This window comes from Rhinichthys klamathensis, unplaced genomic scaffold (assembly GCF_029890125.1).
Source record: "Rhinichthys klamathensis goyatoka isolate OS25496 unplaced genomic scaffold, OSU_Roscu_1.1 h1tg000018l_1, whole genome shotgun sequence".
In the NCBI taxonomy this organism is placed as follows: domain Eukaryota; kingdom Metazoa; phylum Chordata; class Actinopteri; order Cypriniformes; family Leuciscidae; genus Rhinichthys; species Rhinichthys klamathensis.
Window position 1 is genome coordinate 3934629 of NW_026606569.1, and position 19670 is coordinate 3954298.

The following is a 19670-nucleotide window of genomic DNA, read 5'->3' on the forward strand; positions in this document are numbered from 1 at the left end:
GTAGGCTCACTATTGGCCGATGCTGGTCATGTGCGTGATGCATGTGACGTACAACAACAGAAGCTTACGCTGTTAAACTAGTGAACTGACTCGAGGCCCACAGAGAAGAAAATGAATAGTTGAAATAAAGTCGTTATTTTTGTTTGTTTTTGCGCACAAAAAGTATTCTCGTCGCTTGATAAACTTAAGATTGAGCCACTGTAGTCACTTGGACTATTTTAACGATGTCTTTAATAACTTTTCGGGGCTGGCAAGTGTCAATCCCTTAGAAGCCCTTAGAGAGTGATCCAGCTCTCAGATTTCATCAAAAATATCTTAATTTGTGTCCCGAAGATGAACGTAAATCTTACAAGGTTTGAACAACATGAGGGAGAGTAATTACTGACCGAATTTTAATTTTTGGGTGAACTATCCCTTTAAGCTCCTCTCCTGTCATTAATACGCTGTGGTCTAGTCTAGTCATCAATAGAAAATTTACGGATTGAGAGGGGAGAAAAATGGATTTTGAAGTGACATTTCTTGCGTGTGCGTGAGACCGTGAGATTGATACTGAAAGCGTGAGTGTCACGCCAGATGCGTGAGAGTTGGCGTTAAATAAAGCATTGCAATGTTTCAAGAATGGTTCATTTATTGTACATAGCTTGTATAAAAAAACTGAATTGACTGAACGGTTTGCATTGATTTAAACACTTTAAATGTGTAATCACAACAGACGCAGGAGCGCGGCGCAGCCTGATGACGTCACACACAGACCAAAATAAAAGTCCTGTTCACATGATGTGTTTTTCTTTTGCATCCAAGAAAATATTAATAACTGGCAATGAGAGAGTATGAGATTCTGTCTAATAGGCGAAACTGTAATGTTTGTGTCCAGAAACCATTTATACCAGATATTACAGTATTAATATGTAAATAGCTACAAATGTTCTAAAAGTTAAAAATACATGTTAAAACAGTGTATGAATTAATAAATAAAAGTTCATATTATATGTCATTGTGGGATTGGCAATATGACCAAAATCATATTTCAAGATGAGACATTTTAACAATAACACCAGGTGTGTAAATGCAGTTCTGTTCAGGTTTATTTAAAGTAAACTGGATTATATTACAATAATTGATCACATGTTTACAGTATAATCAGATGATCTGGGTTTATATATTTCACATTTATTAATAAATTAACATTTATCAATTTTACAACAAATAACATGTTTTATTGAATGATACATTTCATTGAAAGGTAATTTTGATAGTGATAATACAAATTATTTATGTGACAGTACAATAAGAACTGAATATAGTTTGAGAAAAGCACAGATACACACTGTCACTCATCGTGACTCACAAACACACACTGATCTTTCTGCCTGTTTGAGGATTCATTACACACATTTATTCTGACATGTTATTTTACTGTAGTATTAATGTAATGAAGAGACAATAAGAGACTGTATAACATCTCAGTGTTACTGATTTATCATGCAGCTCAAAGCATTATGGGTAGAATCTCTACAGTCTGTTCTCACTCATCAACACAGTTTCACTGATGATAGAGGATAAAGCCTAAACCCAGGATAGAGTTTGTGTGTGAATGTGGTCTGGACTGTGTGTATGAGGCTCGTTGCGTCTCTGTCGACGCTGTAGAAGGACAGAGTTCCTGCACTGGGATCCACATACACTCCTACTCTCCTGATGATGGACTTTACAGGAAGTATAGTCGCTATGTTATTGTGTGTGAATGAGCAACTGGAGGAAGAGCAGAACAAACTCCAGGACTGATCATTAAATCCAAACATACACTCATTACCCCATCCCTTCCTCCTGATGCTCTTATATGATACTGATATAAACACACTCCCACTCCACTCAATCTCCCAGTAACAGCGTCCACACACACTCTCACTACACAGCACCTGAGGATCATCAAATCTGTCTGGATGATCAGGATACGGACTGTGGACTGTGTAAGTGTGAGTAATCACTCTGTTCCTCTCAGACAGACGGAGGTGTTTATTCACTGTGTTCGGATCCAGAGTGAACTGATGATAATCTGATGGAAAGAAAACACATCAGTGTGTGTGTGTGGGTGAACTGATGAGAATCTGATGGAGAGAAAACACATCAGTGAGTGTGTGTGTGTGTGTGTGTGTGTGTGAGAGAGAGAGAGAGAGAGTTTGTGTGTGTGTGAGTGAGTATGTGTGAATGATGGTTTGTGTGTGTGTGCGCGAGAGTGTGTGTGAGTGAGTGTGTGTGTGTAGACGTACATTTTTGTAGTCCTGCTTTAATCCTGATCTCTCCTCCATGATCCACACTACAAAACACACAGTGACAGTTAATCAGTAAACACACACACACACACTCACTTTTAAACACACTCTCTCTCACACACGCACACACACACACACACACACACACACTGTAGCTCCCTCCAGTAGTCAACGCGAAACACGTCTTGTTTAAAATACGGGGTTTATTTCTCCAACATATCATGTCAACCCTCAACCCGTGAGAACTGGGTTGAAAGAGAGAAAAAATAAAAGATAATATGATTACAATGCATGTATGTATGTCTAACTATAATCGTTATAGTTACACACTAGTTAACACAAGCTATGCGCATGATATATATTACAGAAAACCGGATACAAAAGAAACATACCTCGTAGGCTGCTTTCTACTTAAGAGGGGCTAAATCTTAAAGTCTTCTTCCTTGTCTTCTGATAATATACGTCTAGATATGTTTATATTCTAAATATTTACTTAGCTTGGAGAGCTCTTCCTATGCTATGGTTTTTGGCCGTGTCCCAATACTCACACTACGCTCTAAGGTCTTCCTCGAAGTGGACACTTGTTGAAAGTGCACTTAGCGGAGTAAAGTGCGCAAGGGCCCGAAGCTGTGAAGAGCAGAATTGTGACAGTTTTGCACACGTCACTATCTACATCACTTCTGTTTGCAATGAAGCCCTTACTTTCAAATAACAAATTTGTCTGCTCATGTTATGGCCATGTTAACTTATCCCTGGCTAGAGGCATTTCTGTGCCCTGTGAATAGCCGCTCATTCTCTGCCCTGAACTTTATAAAATTGAAAGTCAGCTCGTTGGACCCTGACAAAAATAAAGTGAAAACATTGTATCATCATGTATTATGTTATTTATTGCGTGAAAATAAAACATTTGAGTGAAATAAAACAAGCCAATGCATATTGGCATGCGATAATCGCATCCTTGTTTTTCCGCTGAGGAGCCGGACCTGTGACTCGGCCGTACAACGGAAGCACAGCAACTGTGGCGAGGGGACTCACGTCTCCATTCCCTCCTCAGGGAACGAGGGTTACCATACGTAACCGAGACGTTCCCCTTCGTCAGATCACTATAGCGTGAGTCAGAAGTGATTCTGACGAATGGGGATATCTACCAAAACGCCACGGCTGCTGACTCTTCCAGCACTCCGCTTGAGCCTCCTGGCCTGACCAAAGTGTTGGGCAGAAGTAGGAGCTCTAAGCAGAGATGGTCAGTCACTGCTGTTCCGCAAGACCCACTCAGTGTGACTTACTGGATAACGCTGGGACAGCGTGCCCTTGGGGAAGGGAATGCTGCGGAAGCCACATCCTACCCCGGAGGGAGGCACTGTGACGGATACACATATGGACTAGCCAAGCAGGGTAGTACAACATATGGCAGTCTCTGGAGTGGTTCCAGCCTAGTTATGGGGGGAAAGAACACAAGCAGAGACAACAGAGCCAGAGGAGCTGACTGTGGAGGAATACACATATGGGGTCGCCGCAGGGACCGCTACATATGGACACCCAGCCTAACACAGGTTCCACAACGCATAAACTGTAAGTGTAGGCCTGCGTCAGACGCTCCGCAACGTCTGACTGCCGCAGGGGTGACGGAGGAACTCACAGGGTTAGCCATTTCTGGGGAACACTACTGGAGCAAATCAGGCACGGATTAACGCACGGGCCTACTGGGCACTTGCCCAGGGCACTGGGCCAGCAGGGGGCCCTGTAAAATGTAGGCCTACTGTCTATTTTTTCCAAATAATTATTTTTATTTTATTTTTATTTTCAGTAAAATTGTGTTAAATATTGAGGAATAATGTGATTTTTTTTGCAGTTGCAAAGTATTAACTAGTAAATAAATCAAATAAATAATTTTAATGTATTGCTGCGCTGTTGAGAAGGACATCTAGAGGCGAGTGAAAAGCATTGCGTAATATAAAAGTCACGCGTAGAAGACGGTTACTCAAAAACCAAAACAAAAATGAGTTTAAAACCACAACCAAGGCAGAACATAGGCTAAGTTGTTTATGTTTTACAATAGTAGCCTATGGGCTTATTTTTTTAACGAAATGTCAATCTTCATCTTTATAACAGAAGATATAATACAATACAACAATCTTCAGGAGTAAATCTTCAAATGTGTAACGGATTGTCACCTTAAAAAGTGTCTTTTGTGGTGGAACAAGCAATGCTATATAGCATCTTAATTTAATCTTTGTTTTATTATTTTAGTTCATTAACTAATTGTTAACTCAACTAATTTAACGTAAAGACCTGGATACTAGAATTAGGCTACTAAATAAAACTAAATAAATGTCAACTAGCCTAAATGCATTGATTAGAATTGCCATTGACTAAAGATTTTCTAGTCGACGACTAGTAGTCATTCCTTTAAGCAATTAGTCGACTAATCTCAAGTTAATATTAATTTCTGCTTAAATACTGAGTGGAGGCATATAGCCTATTCCACGCTCAAGCAAGCGCATGCATAAATATTGCCTCAAAGCACCGGCAAAAGCAGGCTAATGATAATATATGTCTGGAAAAAAACTAGGCATTTTTATTGTTTAATAATAATAATAAATAAATTAATTAAATCAGTGTCGGCTCGGCTGCAATCATATCTATATCTCCGCTGTAAAGTGGATGCGCCTTTAGAGAGAAATGCACCTTTCATATCATATCAGCCTAATCAGCCGGTATTTGCTTTCGATTCGAATTTTTTCGTTTAAAAGTGGACATTTCAAGCTTTATATAGAAATATTCATCATGTATGTGAGGCTATACACTGTGTTTCAGTTCATTTTTGAGACGCGCTCCAGTTCACGCCACGGAGACCATGAAAGCGCGCCCTGTTTGTTTTATTTTATTTTACAAAAGCACAACGTTTTCTTGTTATTGTGAGTTTACAAAAATAAAAGTAGCTACTTGCGACTGATGCATTATTCTTTTCTGTACAGGCCTATGACCAGAAAAGATTGAGTAGGCCTATTTCAAGTTGTTTCCACTGTTGATAGGAAAATGCAAGTGTTCGCGCCGACGCCTGCCATGCAGTGCGCGCTGCACACTCCGCACACGCACTTGGATATGCATTTATCTAGGTTAAAGTTAGAGCGAGCTGCCATGCCAGACGGATAAGTTATTTTCATGTTTAACAAATCAAATCATGCATTTTCTACCTACCGCGAGTAAGCGCTGCACCAGTTTGAAAAAGGTAAAAGCATAACGAGCGTAACGAGCGAGAGGCCCCACACTGGGGGATGCAGAGATGTTGCTGCGTCTGTTATTATTAACATTTCTGATTGTTTAAATGACCAGCCCTCGGGGGTCCCCTCAAAATGCCTGGCTTGCCTGCCCACTGTTGTCCAAAAAATTGGTGAAGGGGGCCTTTGAGACATCCGTGCCCAGGGCACATCATCGCCTTAATCCGTCCCTGGAGCAAATAGACGCACGTATCCGGCCCATGGGGACGGGAGTGGCGTTGCAAGCCGACACTAAGAACGGGTCCCTCGAGCTACTAGCCACTGGGGGCGAATATATGGGAAGATACCGGCTCTACACGGAGGCTAGAGAAACTAGCGAACGTGTTAGGTGTCGCCCAGCCCGCAGCTCTACATATATCTGTCAGCGAGGTGCCTTGAACCAGCGCCCAGGATGAAGCAACACTTCTAGTTGAGTGTGCACGCAACCCGAACGGGCAAGACACACCTTGGCCTTCGTAAGCCAAGGAGATGGCATCCACTATCCAGTGGGCCATCCTCTGCTTGGAGACAGCCTTTCCCTTCTGCTGGCCTCCTTTGCGTTCTGTCCACGTACCACGTCCACGGACGGGACAGAGAAGAGCCAGGGCTGGGTCTGCCTCCTCTGAAGGCAGTGCTTGTAGGTTCACTACCTGGTCCCTGAAGTAGGGCTGCACGTTTTCAAGTTTTTCATTAACCGTTAACCGAGGCCCTTAGCGGTTAATACTCGGTTAACCATAGTGTGCGCGCCGCAACCCGAGATACAGACACACGAGAAAGGGGTAGTTCATTTTTAACACCTTTAAAAAATGTGTTAAAAATGTGTTAACATTTGAAACGAAATTAATTTATAGAAATAAAACGCAGTGGAAATGGCTCACAAGCTTTGCAGCAGCGGAGATGGCGCGGTTCAAAAAAAGAGAAAATCCATCATTTATAGCAAGCTGAAGCGTATGCGCAAAGCATGACACAGAATGCCAATCATCGCCTCTGTTAGCAGCCGCATATAGCGCCTAAAACGCGTAGAAAACGCTAGGCGCGCCGTGTTCTCCTTTTTCCAACGCGCTAGGGCGGTTGCGCTCCGGAGGCGTCTGTCGTTGCTAAGCAATCGGTGCGCTTGCGGCATTCTGAAAAGTTTAGATGTTTTTATCTCGATGCGGCGCGGATGCGCTTGGAAAAAACGAGCGCGTCGCTTCCATTATGAGCGCGCATTCCGCGCGCCTACATTTGAAATAACGAACTTGAGCGCGCAAAAGACGCGATATGTGAACAGTCCCTAATGATGCCCGGGTGTTGGCTGTTGAGATGGTACAACAACGAGGTTGTACTTGAAGTATATCTAAACACTGCATTGCAATACTTGCATTTTGCCCCGTCATTCTCGATTTTAAAGTGCTCCCACGCTGTGCTTTTCTTTGCCCGCTTCATATTAGAAAACTGGTCATGACTACTTCTTGTGGACATTACAAATGTCTGGGAGCGCTCTGGCGGTCTCTGGTGGTGCAAAAATGTATTACAACTAAATTCAATGCACGCCATTGACGCCACTTAACCGAGCAAAATGTTTCACTCAGTTACGCAATTTTTAACGGTTAATCGGTTAACCATGGACACCCCTACCCTGAAGGGAGTGGTAGGAACTTTGGGCACATTTCGAAGCCGGGGTCTCAAGACAACGTGAGAGTTGGCTGGCCCAAATTCTAGGCACGATTCGTCGACCGAAAATGCTTGCAGGTCCCCTACCCTCTTGATAGAAGCAAGAGCAGTCAGGACACCTATTTTAGTGACAGGATCTTTAACTCAGCTGACTGCAATGGTTCAAAGGGAGGCCTCTGCAGTGCGCTGAGCACCAGAGACAAGTCCCAAGAGGGTATAGAGGGGGGGCGAGGCGGATTTAGTCTCTTAGCTCCCCTCAGGTACCTGAGGATCAGGTCATGCTTTCCCAATGACTTACCTTCAACTGCATCGTGATGTGCTGCAATATCGGCAACATGCACTTTGAGGGTGGAGGGAGACAGCCTTCGCTCCAACCCATCTTGCAGGAAAGAAAGCACGACTCTGATCGGACATCTTCGGGGGTCTTCCTGGTGGGAAGAACACCATTCAACGAATAGGTTCCACTTCAGAGCATAGAGGGCGAGGCGCCTTGTTGAGGGGCATCCATGGCAGAGGCATCCGTGAAGACCACAGCATGTCTGGACACTTGTTCTAGGGGAACACCTTCCTGTAGAAATGTAGGGTCCGACCACGGGCTGAAGGTTTGGAGGCAGTGTGGGGTGACGTGCACCCAGTACGTGCCGCTCTGCCACGCCCATCTCGGGACTCGGCCGTGAAGCCAGAGCTGAAGCGGTCTCATATGAAGCAATTCGAGCGGCGTTACTGTGGCTGCGGATGCAATATGCCCCAGGAGCCATTGAAAGAGTTTCAGTGGGACCGCTGCCCTGCTCTTGATTGTACTCAAGCAGTTCAACACTGACCAGACACGCTCCTCTGTGAGTCACGATGTCTGGTTGACAGAGTCCAATTCCATACAGAGATAAGAGATCTTCTGCGCAGGGGAAAGTTTGCTCTTGTCCCAGTTGACCCGAAGGCCCAACAGGCTGAGGTGACGGAGCACCATGTCCCTGTGTTCAAACAACTGATCTCGGGACTGAGCTAGAATCAGAGATAGTTGAGAAAATGAACGCCGCGTTCTCGGAGTGGAACAATGGCTGCCTCTGAGACTTTCGTGAAGACGCGGGGCGACAGGGACAGCCCAAAGGGCAGGACTTTGTACGCAGGAATGGTCTGTGTCGAGGAAGAATCAAGACATGAAAGTACGCGTCCTTCAGGTCAATCGCTGCAAACCAATCTTGGGGACGGATGCACTTGAAAATGCGTCTCTGCGTGAGCATCTTGAAAGGGAGCTTGTGCAGGACCCTTGAATCGGTTCTTTCTTCGGTTCGGTTCATTGTACCCAAGAACCTTTCTTGGGTACAATTAAGTAGGGGCTGTAGAACCCTGTCTTCATATCGGCTGGAGGAACCAGCTCGACCGGGTCCTTCGCCAGTAGGACATCGATTTCTGCCCGCAAGACAGGGGCATCGCACTCCGCACAGAGGTGAAGTGGATGCCCCTGAACTTAGGAGGGCGCTGGGCAAACTGAATCGCATAGCCAAGTCTGATGGTACGGATGAGCCATCGAGATGGGCTGGGGAACGCTAGCCAGGCTCCCAGACACCGTGCAAGCGGGATTATTCGCTTTGGTACTATTTTCACAAGTAAGGTGTACATTTTAAAAACTCTTAGTATAAAAATCCAAATTGATCACACTTAACACAGCTAGTCATTTTTTCAAAACATGATCCCAGGTTTTCATTACAGTTATACATTTTTCAGTCCACATAATCATTGTTTCAAACACAAGATCATTGTAATATGTAATGAGAACATTTGGTTTAATCAAAGAAACACAACAGTATGATCTTCTTTCAATTTAGTACTTTTAACAATCAGTTCATTCAACAGCAAACAATGCAATACACATGTTTCAAATCAGCCTTGTTGCTGAAATAATTACAGTAATAGAGGCTACAGTTGCCACATTACAAAATACACATGCATTACCTAACTAATGTAATTGAATTCATAATGTTTGTAATGGTATCTGCAGTGAGTTATCAAAAGCTGTGATGAAGTATGACACAGCCATGAGGTTCTGTGCTAGAACAGAGTTTGCTGGCAATACAGTAAATTATTTCACTCTATACCCGTCACATAATGCACACAAGAAAAGGTAAGAACAGAGGGCAGTTTATTAGGGGTATTCCGTACTCACAATCCAGCCAGGCAAATGATGAGTACAGACAAAGGAATATGGGAATTGCAGTTCATGATGAGTTGGTGACGATAAGGGAGAGAGACCTCTAGTGGACACCCAGGAACCCCAAACCAGACACTGTGACATAACCCCCCCCTCTACGGAGCAGCTACCAGACACTCCAAGACACAACTACAAAACAAACCAAGAGTCCAGGAGGGAGGTTGAAGGGTGGAGGATCAGGGGGTGGGATGGCGGGGCCAGGTTCATGAAGGGGAACAGGAACAAGGGGTGACGGCTTAGCCGGCGGCCAGGGCGAAGCAGACAGTCCATCGGGCGGCCACGGCACCGGCGACCCTTCGGGCGGCCACGGCAGAGACCACCCTTTGGAAGGCCATGTCACAGGAACAGACACCAGCTCAGGAACAGCAACAGGCACTGGCTCAGGAACAGCAACAGACACTGGCTCAGCGGCGGTCATTTTGTCCGGAGACACAGGCTCGGCAGACGTGACGTGAACAGTCTCTGGATCGGCAGACGTGACGTGAACAGTCTCTGGATCGGCAGACGTGACGTGAACAGTCTCTGGATCGGCAGACGTGACGTGAACAGTCTCTGGATCGGCAGACGTGACGTGAACAGTCTCTGGATCGGCAGACGTGACGTGAACAGTCTCTGGATCGGCAGACGTGACGTGAACAGTCTCTGGATCGGCAGACGTGACGTGAAAAGTCTCTGGATCGGCAGACGTGACGTGAACAGTCTCTGGATCAGCAGACGTGACGTGAACAGTCTCTGGATCGGCAGACGTGACGTGAACAGTCTCTGGATCGGCAGACGTGACGTGAACAGTCTCTGGATCGGAAGACGTGACGTGAACAGTCTCTGGATTGGCAGACGTGACGTAAACAGTCTCTGGGTCGGCAGAACCCATGTGCTTCCTCCATGCCTGCAGAAGGGCCAATGCGTTGAAGGTGAAGACAGCCCTCTTGGCCATGGCAGGACTGATGGTAGAAACAGTAGGCTCAGGAATGGTCTCCATGGACATAGCAGGGAGTTCTGGCACCACAGGACATGAGGGCTCGGGAACCACTGGACCAGGTGAACGGGCAGCCTTCTTCCTCGTCGGTCTCCGACCGCATGGAGGTACAGCAGCCTCGTCAGCCAACACTGGAGCCATGGCAGAGAGAGTGGACAGCTCTGGGACACCTGAGTCAGAGACCATCGAAGTCAGATCCCCTTTGACCAGCGGGCTTGGGACCACCGAAATCGGGTCCTCTGGGACCACTGGGCTTGGGACCACCGAAGTCGGGTCCTCCCGGACCACCGGACTTGAGACCCCCGAACCAGACTCGGAACCGCTGGACGTCACTGGGTCTGAGCCACTAGCCAGCACGGGTTCAGGGCTCAACAGAGGTTGAAGTGGGGAATGGCGTCGGGGTCCGTGTCGGGCATGTCCTCTCCTACGGCCTCCACGGGTCCCAGGGAATATGGCTAGGCGGGTCCCCTCAAAGGATTGTTTGTAGTAAGGAGTGCTAGCTGACCAGGTATCCGTTGTGCTGGCGGAAGGGGGTTTCGGGGAGCTGCTAGTAGCAGTATTGGACCTTCCTCCTCCCACTTGACATCTGGCAGCTATGTTCTCCTCAGTCCTTCGAGCGCACATAGCAAAAATTTTAAATAACGTCATAGGAGACACAGATCCTCCTCTCCCCTATCCTCCTTGGTGGTAGGGGGAAGGATCCCCGTACTGCTGGATCTATGCATAGTGGATTCCTTCTGTCACGTAATGCACACAAGAAAAGGTAAGATCCAAGCGCAGTTTATTAGGGTAATCCGTACTCACAATCCAGCCAGGCAAAAGGTCAAAATCCATAAACAACAGTCCAAAAACAAGAAACAATCAAGAGTGGAACAGAGAAGTGCAACAAGTCAATAAACAAGGAATCCACAATGAACACAGACACAGACAGGGCATAAATAACCAGGTGCAAACGATGTGAGTGGGAACAGCTGTGTGCAATGATCAGATGATGAGTACAGACAAAGGAATATGGGAATTGCAGTTCATGATGAGTTGGTGACGATAAGGGAGAGAGACCTCTAGTGGACACCCAGGAACCCCAAACCAGACACTGTGACAATACCATTTGACTGAATCTATAATGTAGTGGACCTTTACACTTTAGGCTGAGTTACAGTAATGTGACTGTCTCTACCATGGTAATCTGTTTACAGTATCACATGGCATACATACTGTAATGTAAAATGCTGTATTTGATGCCATCTGTCTCCCTTCTACTGATGTATCTCTGATCATTCTGATGTTTTACAGTCATTGACCGTTTCTTCTCCCTTATACTCTATTCTGCTTTCACAAATGGCAAATTTATCTGTATCTCTCTCACACACACATGCGTGTGCACACACTTTGAACATAGTGGTGGTTATTATCTATAAATCACTTATATAAAAATAATTCATTACATATGGTTATCCATATCGGAAATTGCAAACAACTTCTAAAGAAACTGTATATAGAATCAATATCTATAGAAATCTATAGGTGTACCAAATGATTCATTGATTAACCATTAAGATCAGTTGGATTAAAAAATAGACAAATGTATTAAACTAAACAAAAAGAGATGCAAATCAAAATTTGATAATAAGAGCTTTATGAAAGGCAGTTACTGTGAATGAAACAATAATTTCATTCAATAACAACACTTATTTTGTGTTGTGAAAAGGATACTTTGTGATTTTGTGAATTGTACTAACACAATTGAAAACATTGTGAAATGTTTGAAAAAAGTGCACTTTTGATGATCTGTTGTGATATTAGCACTAAGAGTTTTGAAAATGTACATCTTGTGAAAATAGTACCAAAGCGAATAAAAAAACCTGTAATATAACAATGTAATATGTAACGATAAAGTTTGCAGTGGCTTCATAAATTAATTAAAAACATTAAAAAAACAAAAGTACAGCTGATGCACATAAGAACCTTGCTGTATTTTTGTGTAATTAATTAAGAGAAAGTACACTGCCATCTTACTCCGAGGAAAGTGACTTGAACGCAGCAGCCGTCGTAAACACCAACTTCCCACCTCGTAAGTATGAACTTGAATGCACCATCATCTCTGATCATTTGAATGTAAGGTTTACACAAGCCAGAACTTATTCTAAACAATGGAGATTTAGTTTACATTTACTTTCAGGTTGGGGTTATTGCAGTGACCCTGCGTATGTAGAAGTTGCTTGTAGAAGTTTAAGACTCTTGTAAACCATTTAACCATTCGTAAAAAAATGACTAGACCGCCTGTTCTAATAAATGTACTTGTCAAAGATCTGCTGCTGTTCTTCTTGGCCCTGTAATTTTCTCTCATTTATATGTACAGTTATCTTGTACCTGAACTCTTCTGAATGAGCTCCAACAGCGGCAGACGTCTTCATATTGCCTTCAGCCTGACTTGAGTGTGTGTGAGAGAGAGGATCACTCACTGGGAAATATAGACCACACAAACACATCAGCGGAGCAAAGTTTAAGTCAAGCCATTACATTGGTAAACAGTCAATCACATTACAGTCAGAGTGAATTAAATGTTACCTTGCTTGTGATTGTTCTCCAGCTGCTCAGCCAGATCGTTCTGGTTCATCTTCCTCAGGATCTCCACCGTGATCTTCACTGCTTCTTCTGGTCCAAAACATGCTACCATCTTATCTACTGTGTCTAAGATATCTGCTTTCTCCATTTCAGACTTTTTTATACGCATATGATCATTCTTTAAGTGCCACTTAAACATCTTCTGTTCAGCTTTTTTCAGGTCCATCAGTGAGTTTAACAGCAGTTCTTTAAGAGACGCCATCGTCCTTCACAGATTCACAGCTGCAGGATCAAAAGAAAAAGATCTAGTTTCACTCTTAACATGTTGACCTAAGTGCTGAAATGTTATTTGGATTATGAAATTAAGCTGATCAGATCAGGACTCTCATTCAAACTCATCTGTTAAAGGGGTCCTATAATGCTCCTTTATGCATGGCATCTTTCTTAAACATGCTAGCAATGAGTACCCTAGCAACCATCCAGAATACCCTAGCAACAAAATAGCAACACCCTAACGTCCACCCAAAGTACCCAAGCATGTACCCTAGAAACCGCATAGCAACAACCCAGAATGCCCTAGTAACCAAACAGCCAACACCTTAGGAACCACCCTGAGTACCCTAGCAACCATCCTAAGTACCCTAGAAACCGCATAGCAACACCTTAGCAACCACTGCAAGTACCATAGCAACACAGTAGCAACCACCCCAAGTAGTCTAGCAACCACATAGCAACACCCTAAAATCAATCTATCCATCTTGCATTTTTTTTCTGATAGACTGTATTGCCTTCAACTTCAAACTTTAAGCTTTTAAAACATCTTCAAACTTTCTGGTCAGACTCGATGTAGTTTTTAAATCTAGTTTATTATCTAATCCTGTAAATGCCCCCCTCCCCTTCCACAAGAGTGAAACAATGTGGAGAATCACTGTCTGTCCTCAAAAGACCCACAAAGTGAAGTATCATATCTGAAATTACAGGTAAAAAGAGACAGACAGATAGACAAACAAACAGACAGCACTGAAATATATAGTTAAGAGACAGACAGACAGATAAACAGACAGACATCACTGTCAGCAGACGTTTCTCTGAGTTTAGACCAGCGTTAGCATTCATTCGGTGCCCTGATTGCACTGGTTATGTGTGAACACACCGCAGACTCACTCTCACTCATATCCAAGTCGTCAACTCTATCATCCTTTACACGTGTTTAAGCAACTTTTCATGTGAACCGTAACCCTTCGACCTAAACTGCTGGTGTAAAAATGCCTTATTAGGCCAAACTAATAATCACTGATAATCCCTCTATCAGTCTGAGAGAAAGTCAGGGGAGAGCAAAAGCAGGAGACGAAGCAATGATGATGATAATAAAAAAGCTGAATTTATTGAATAATCTTAGTTGTGTATGTTTCAATTATTTGACTTTGTCTAGATGTTACACTTTGTCTAGATGTTACACTTTGTCTGACCAGTACAATTCTAACAACTGTTATTATATCAAGAGAAAAAATAAGGAAAATTACTGCTTCACATCATTGTCTTGTGCTAATGTTGAAACCTTGCTAAAAACCTTGAAATGGAGACACTCTCTCATCTCTAACTCATGGAGACAACATCCCTTCAAACCACACAATCATGAGATCAACCAACAATAGCAAGCACTGCCAGAGCAAGGAAATAAGTCAAATAAAATGTAATAAACGACAATGACAAATGCATAATAATAAATAAATGCTAAAATGAATTTTGAATGAAAATTATGTAAATAAATAATAACATGAACTAATCATAAATCAAATGACAACTACATAAATTAATGTGAAATTAAATATAAAAAGAAAGAAAATAAGAAAGCAACCAGCCGTTAATGTTGTTTTAAGTTAAACACAGGTTGTTATCAAAACTCTTAGATCCTTCATTCCTCCTCTTAATCATATGAAAACACTGGATTACATAGACTGATGAAATGTAACTTTCATGATCTAAACATACTCTGAAAAGCTTGTGTGATCAGGCTCTTCCTTCTACAAGCTCTTCAACAGAACAGGTCTTCTCTGTCGTACCGTATACCAGCGTCAGTTGAGGGTGTGTGTCTGACGTTCAGCCTTACGACAGTCGAGTGTCTCACAAAACAAACCAATGTACAAGAGTCTGATGAGAAACACTCATGAAACTGTAACTATTAAAGGTGCTTTCAAATGATCCCACTTATTCCCTTCAGATTTCACATTAAGAGCAAACTGATATCTATAATCAGTACTGTTGTATGCAGTCTAATGCCATGAACTATAATGTTAATGAGAATCATTTCTGTAGTGACATACACTGCTCGTGAACAGCAGTTTGTTGTGCCAGGAATAATTAACCACAGTAAAGACACATCTGTAAGCATTTGATATTGTCAATGGTTCAATATTGCTAGCAATATTCAATTCGAAATGTAATATGCAAAATGACAATGCAATATGGAAAATGGCTATGCATTCCTGTATTTAAATGTACATTTTCCATTACATTTGTGCAACTATGGTGCAAAAAGAAAATGAAAAATCAATTATATAATTTACATTTGCCATTTCATACACTAGTTTTAATATGTAAATTAAATATCGATTTTAACGCTTTATAAGTTGTAAAATTAAAATGTATTACAGAAATGCTCAGATATGTCCAACATGTTCATGCAAAAACTGTAGCAAAATGGTCATTTAAATGTTATATTTCTTAATTGCATTTACACTCACATTTAAGGCACTTGTGATTGCATTTTCATTAAGTGTCCCGCAATGAATGTAGCAAAATTCAATGCGCAAATGCACTCTGAGCCGATCACGCCCCCTCCCGCCCTGTCAATCACTGCGGGAAGGCGGGACTCGGCAACATGTAAACATAGGCTGTGTGTTTTGAGGTGTTGGAATGAAACACGGCGGAGGCAGAACTGATACGAGCGTTAAATTCACTGGCAGATGAAGTGGAGCGAGAACAGAGAAATGGTAGTGTTTCCCGAAGATTGTTACGCGTCTGCAGGTGATGGAACCAGTGCGCTGTTGGAACGTCCGGGATCATTTTCTGCCTAATCAGGCGTCGACACCCGTTTGGTGTCATCATTATCCTGTTGTCTGATGCTGGACTGTGTTAATGATGGTTTCGTGTATAAAATATTCTCATTGTCTGATACACATATGCTTATCTTTATTCTTATTACTATTAACTAGAATTACCCTATAATGTTGGAGATCATACAGTTTATTTCTTCATAACTGTAATGTTCAATAAAGTGACTCATGTGATGTACATGTAGCATATTGATCAGATATTGATAAATCTATAGGTACAGTTGGGTCATGGAATCTGACGGGTCAAATTCATAGAAGACTATTGAATGTGGAGCAGGTCGGGGGCTGGTGACGTAATCGTCTATAATTCAGTGTCTAATATTTAAAAAAACGAAGCTGCAAACGATTTTTTTTTTTACCCACAAAACAGCACAAACAAACGAGACTATTTTGCGTGAATTTGGAGTATGTGAGGGGGCTGAGTGACCTCAGAATTACCAATAAATATGATTTATTAATAAATAAATATTATTATCTAAGAAACTGAAGAAGCACAAAATAAACGCATACCTGCACAAACAAACGAGACTATTTTGGGTGAGTGTGGAGCAGGTCGAATCATTTCTGTAATACATTTTAATTTTGCAACTTATAAAGCGTTAAAATCAGTATTCAATATACATATTAAAACTATAGTGTATGAAATGGCAAATGCAAATTATATGATTGAATTATCATTTTCATTTTGCACCAAACGTTGCACAAATGTATTGGAAAATGTAAATTAAAATACAGAAATGCATAGCCATTTAACATATTACATTGTCATTTAACATATTACATTGTCATTTTACATATTGCATTTCAAATCGAATATTGCTACACAAATGCATCCATAGTAATGTCCACAAGTCGTTGTGAAAATCTATTTCTTTACCACCTCATATTCTGTTGTTAGTTTTTCGTTTTTACACATTTGTTGTCTCAACATTAAGGCAGTATATGCTCTAGTACTGTTACTCTAACTCTAAACGCGTTGTCTGGCAGGTTTATCATTAACTAGAATTAGCATTTCTTCGATGATGCGTCATACTGTGATAGTTAAGCAGCGAGTAATGTTGTTGTACAGGAAACATAGTTTAGATTGTTGAATGGCAGGGCTTGTCCATCACCAAAAATCATTAAAATGTCTACAAAACTATAAAACTGATCCGAGATCAGGTAAAAACCATAAACACAGGTTTACTGGGATCGGCCCGCAACAGCGAACCATTGAAACTTCAAAACATTTGGAAACAGGTGTGACGTAACAAAGACTTTCTTTTTTTTTTACCGAATTCACGTGACGAAAGCGGCCATCAATAGTGAAGACAAAAAATGTATTGAACAAGAAGCAAACTGGAGTATAAAGTCAGTATCTCGTCTGTAGCTCTTTCATGCAGGATAGTTCAACTTGCAAAAATCATATAAGGCCAAGGCACTCGAGAATTTAGAAAAAACAAAAGCTTTTATTCATGGCTATAACTTTTTTATAAGCATTCATATATCCGTAAAGCAAGTGTGTGTGAGGATCACATGCCAAGGATATTGAGAGGAGTGAGAGGAGTTTAACCACATAGGAATGTAAGTGCAATCTAGCATATTGTCCACTGATGCATATTGAAACGCTGTTCAGGTGTTATGGGAAGAAGGAGGCGGGAACCGGCGAACATTCAATAATTTAATAACAAAATAATGAAACCAATACAAAACGAAAGTAAAAAAGGCAGTCCTTCACGGTCGACTGCCGCCACACATAATAAAACAAATAACACAACATAAAACCAGGAATGTCCTCTCTCGACATCCACTGTCGCTCCTCCTTTTATGCTTCCGCTCCTCCGTGCAGAGGCGGACTTAACCATTAGGCAAAGGTTGGCAATTGCCTTGGGCCCCGAGCTACCTAGGGCCCCCCAAAATGCCCCATTAAAAGTTTTTTTTTTTTTTTACTTTTCGCAAATGATATATTTAAAAAAAACTCCATTTGCGAAAAATGGCATCAAATCATTAGTGTCGCAGACGGGAGGGGGCCCCCCACCTCACTACATTGGACTATTCCATTATCTCACTTACTGCGCATCTAAGAAAGTGACAAGGCTGTAATGCGCCAAAAAAGGCTGTAATGCGCCTGACAGACAGAGTGTACAGAGTGATTAACAGAGTGTACAGCGTAGAAGACAGTGTAAAAATGAAGCGAAGCTACCCAAGCGGTGCTGAAAAAAGCAGGAAACGGGAGGAAAGTAAAAAGTTTTTAGCAAAATTTCCAAAGGTAACAAACTTTTTTGTGATGCCCGCTGACAATGACAACAACGCTAACGATACAACCACCATCACGACCGTTAGCACTGCTGCTAGCAAGGAGGAGCTACCCGTTACTGCCGACAGTGCCAGGTAGATTAGCTTTACCTGCCTATCCACCATTCAGTCGGTACATTTTTTTCGTTCTCCTTTAAAGATCGGATGGGGGGCCCCATACTACCTTCGCCTTGGGCCCCCAATTTGCTAAATCCGCCACTGCCTCCGTGAGAGACACGAGACCGGTGCGTCGCTCATCAGTAATCACGCCACCGGCCTCGTGCCGCTCTCTCACAGCCCTCGGCCTCGTCCTGCTTGCCACACATATGTTGACTGAAGTATTCTCTTTAAGGAATGAGGATTGTGTAGCATGAGATTTATGTTAAATTTTAAACATGAACACATGTTTCTCTACCTTGTAAAGATAATGTAAGTTCCTTTGGTCAGCATATAAATGCCCAACCTTTGTGTATTGACGAATGAAGACCACCTCTCCAGTAAATTGTCTTTCTTTTCCATGTCTTGACATATAATAATAAATAAGAGATCTCATGGCATCTCATGGTTTTCGCGTCCGTGATTCGGGGAGAAAAGTTGAATTACTAGTCTAGACTTGTGCCAGGGCTGCCAACTCTCAGACATTCAGTGTGAGACACACGCTATTGACACTGTTCTCACACTTACTCACGTTACACAACCATATTCTCACGCAGTGAAAAATCATGAAGCAAAGACACTGATACCGACAGACAAGACAGGTTACATATGAAACAAAATCTCAGCTTTCAAATTCTGTCAATTTTATTGCATAATTCAAACAATAAATACAGCTCCATAATTCTCACACCAAGCTTACCTCAAAAGTTGGCAGCCCTGTTAGTGCTAAGCAATAAAAAAAACTGTATACACAATGTGTCAATTCTGTTTAATAAGTCTAGATCAATGTGAATGGATGCATGACACTTTTGAATTTATATCTATTAGTATTTTATAAAGTATTATTTACTAACCATGAATAATGACGACGTGGTGTTGCTTGTTCCTCCACTGAACTTGAACTTGAAGCAGAGGTTACTTTGAAACTCCTTTAAACTTTCATTTTCATGAAGGACTGTGGAGTTATCTTCTGAACTTAAACCTGTTAAACCAGATTTTTTCCAGTAAACTAATAGAACCAGTTTTTCAAAATGAGTGGTGACTTTGTTCTTTAAACGCCTGGACGTGTGGCGTTGTCTTTTTCCTGTTGTTCTTGGGGGGGTTTTGTGGCCTGATTTCAAAGCCTTATGAGACTCTAGGTTGTAGCTGTGATCTTCCTGAAAGCAGTCATGTTTTGCACATATAGCAGTTGAA

General features: G+C 42.3%; 1 protein-coding gene across 1 annotated transcript; it reads right to left on the reverse strand.

Moving 5' to 3' along the window:
* Window positions 1-1150: 1150 nt before the first annotated feature.
* On the reverse strand, window positions 1151-19380 carry LOC130070530 (stonustoxin subunit beta-like). Its single transcript, XM_056234952.1, has 5 exons — window positions 19331-19380; window positions 12934-13212; window positions 12736-12826; window positions 2268-2314; window positions 1151-2053 (listed from the first exon to the last, which is right to left on the reverse strand). The coding sequence occupies exons 2-5, from the start codon at window positions 13190-13192 to the stop codon at window positions 1533-1535; spliced, it is 918 nt and encodes a 305-aa protein (XP_056090927.1). The 5' UTR covers window positions 13193-13212; window positions 19331-19380; the 3' UTR covers window positions 1151-1532.
* Window positions 19381-19670: the final 290 nt, after the last annotated feature.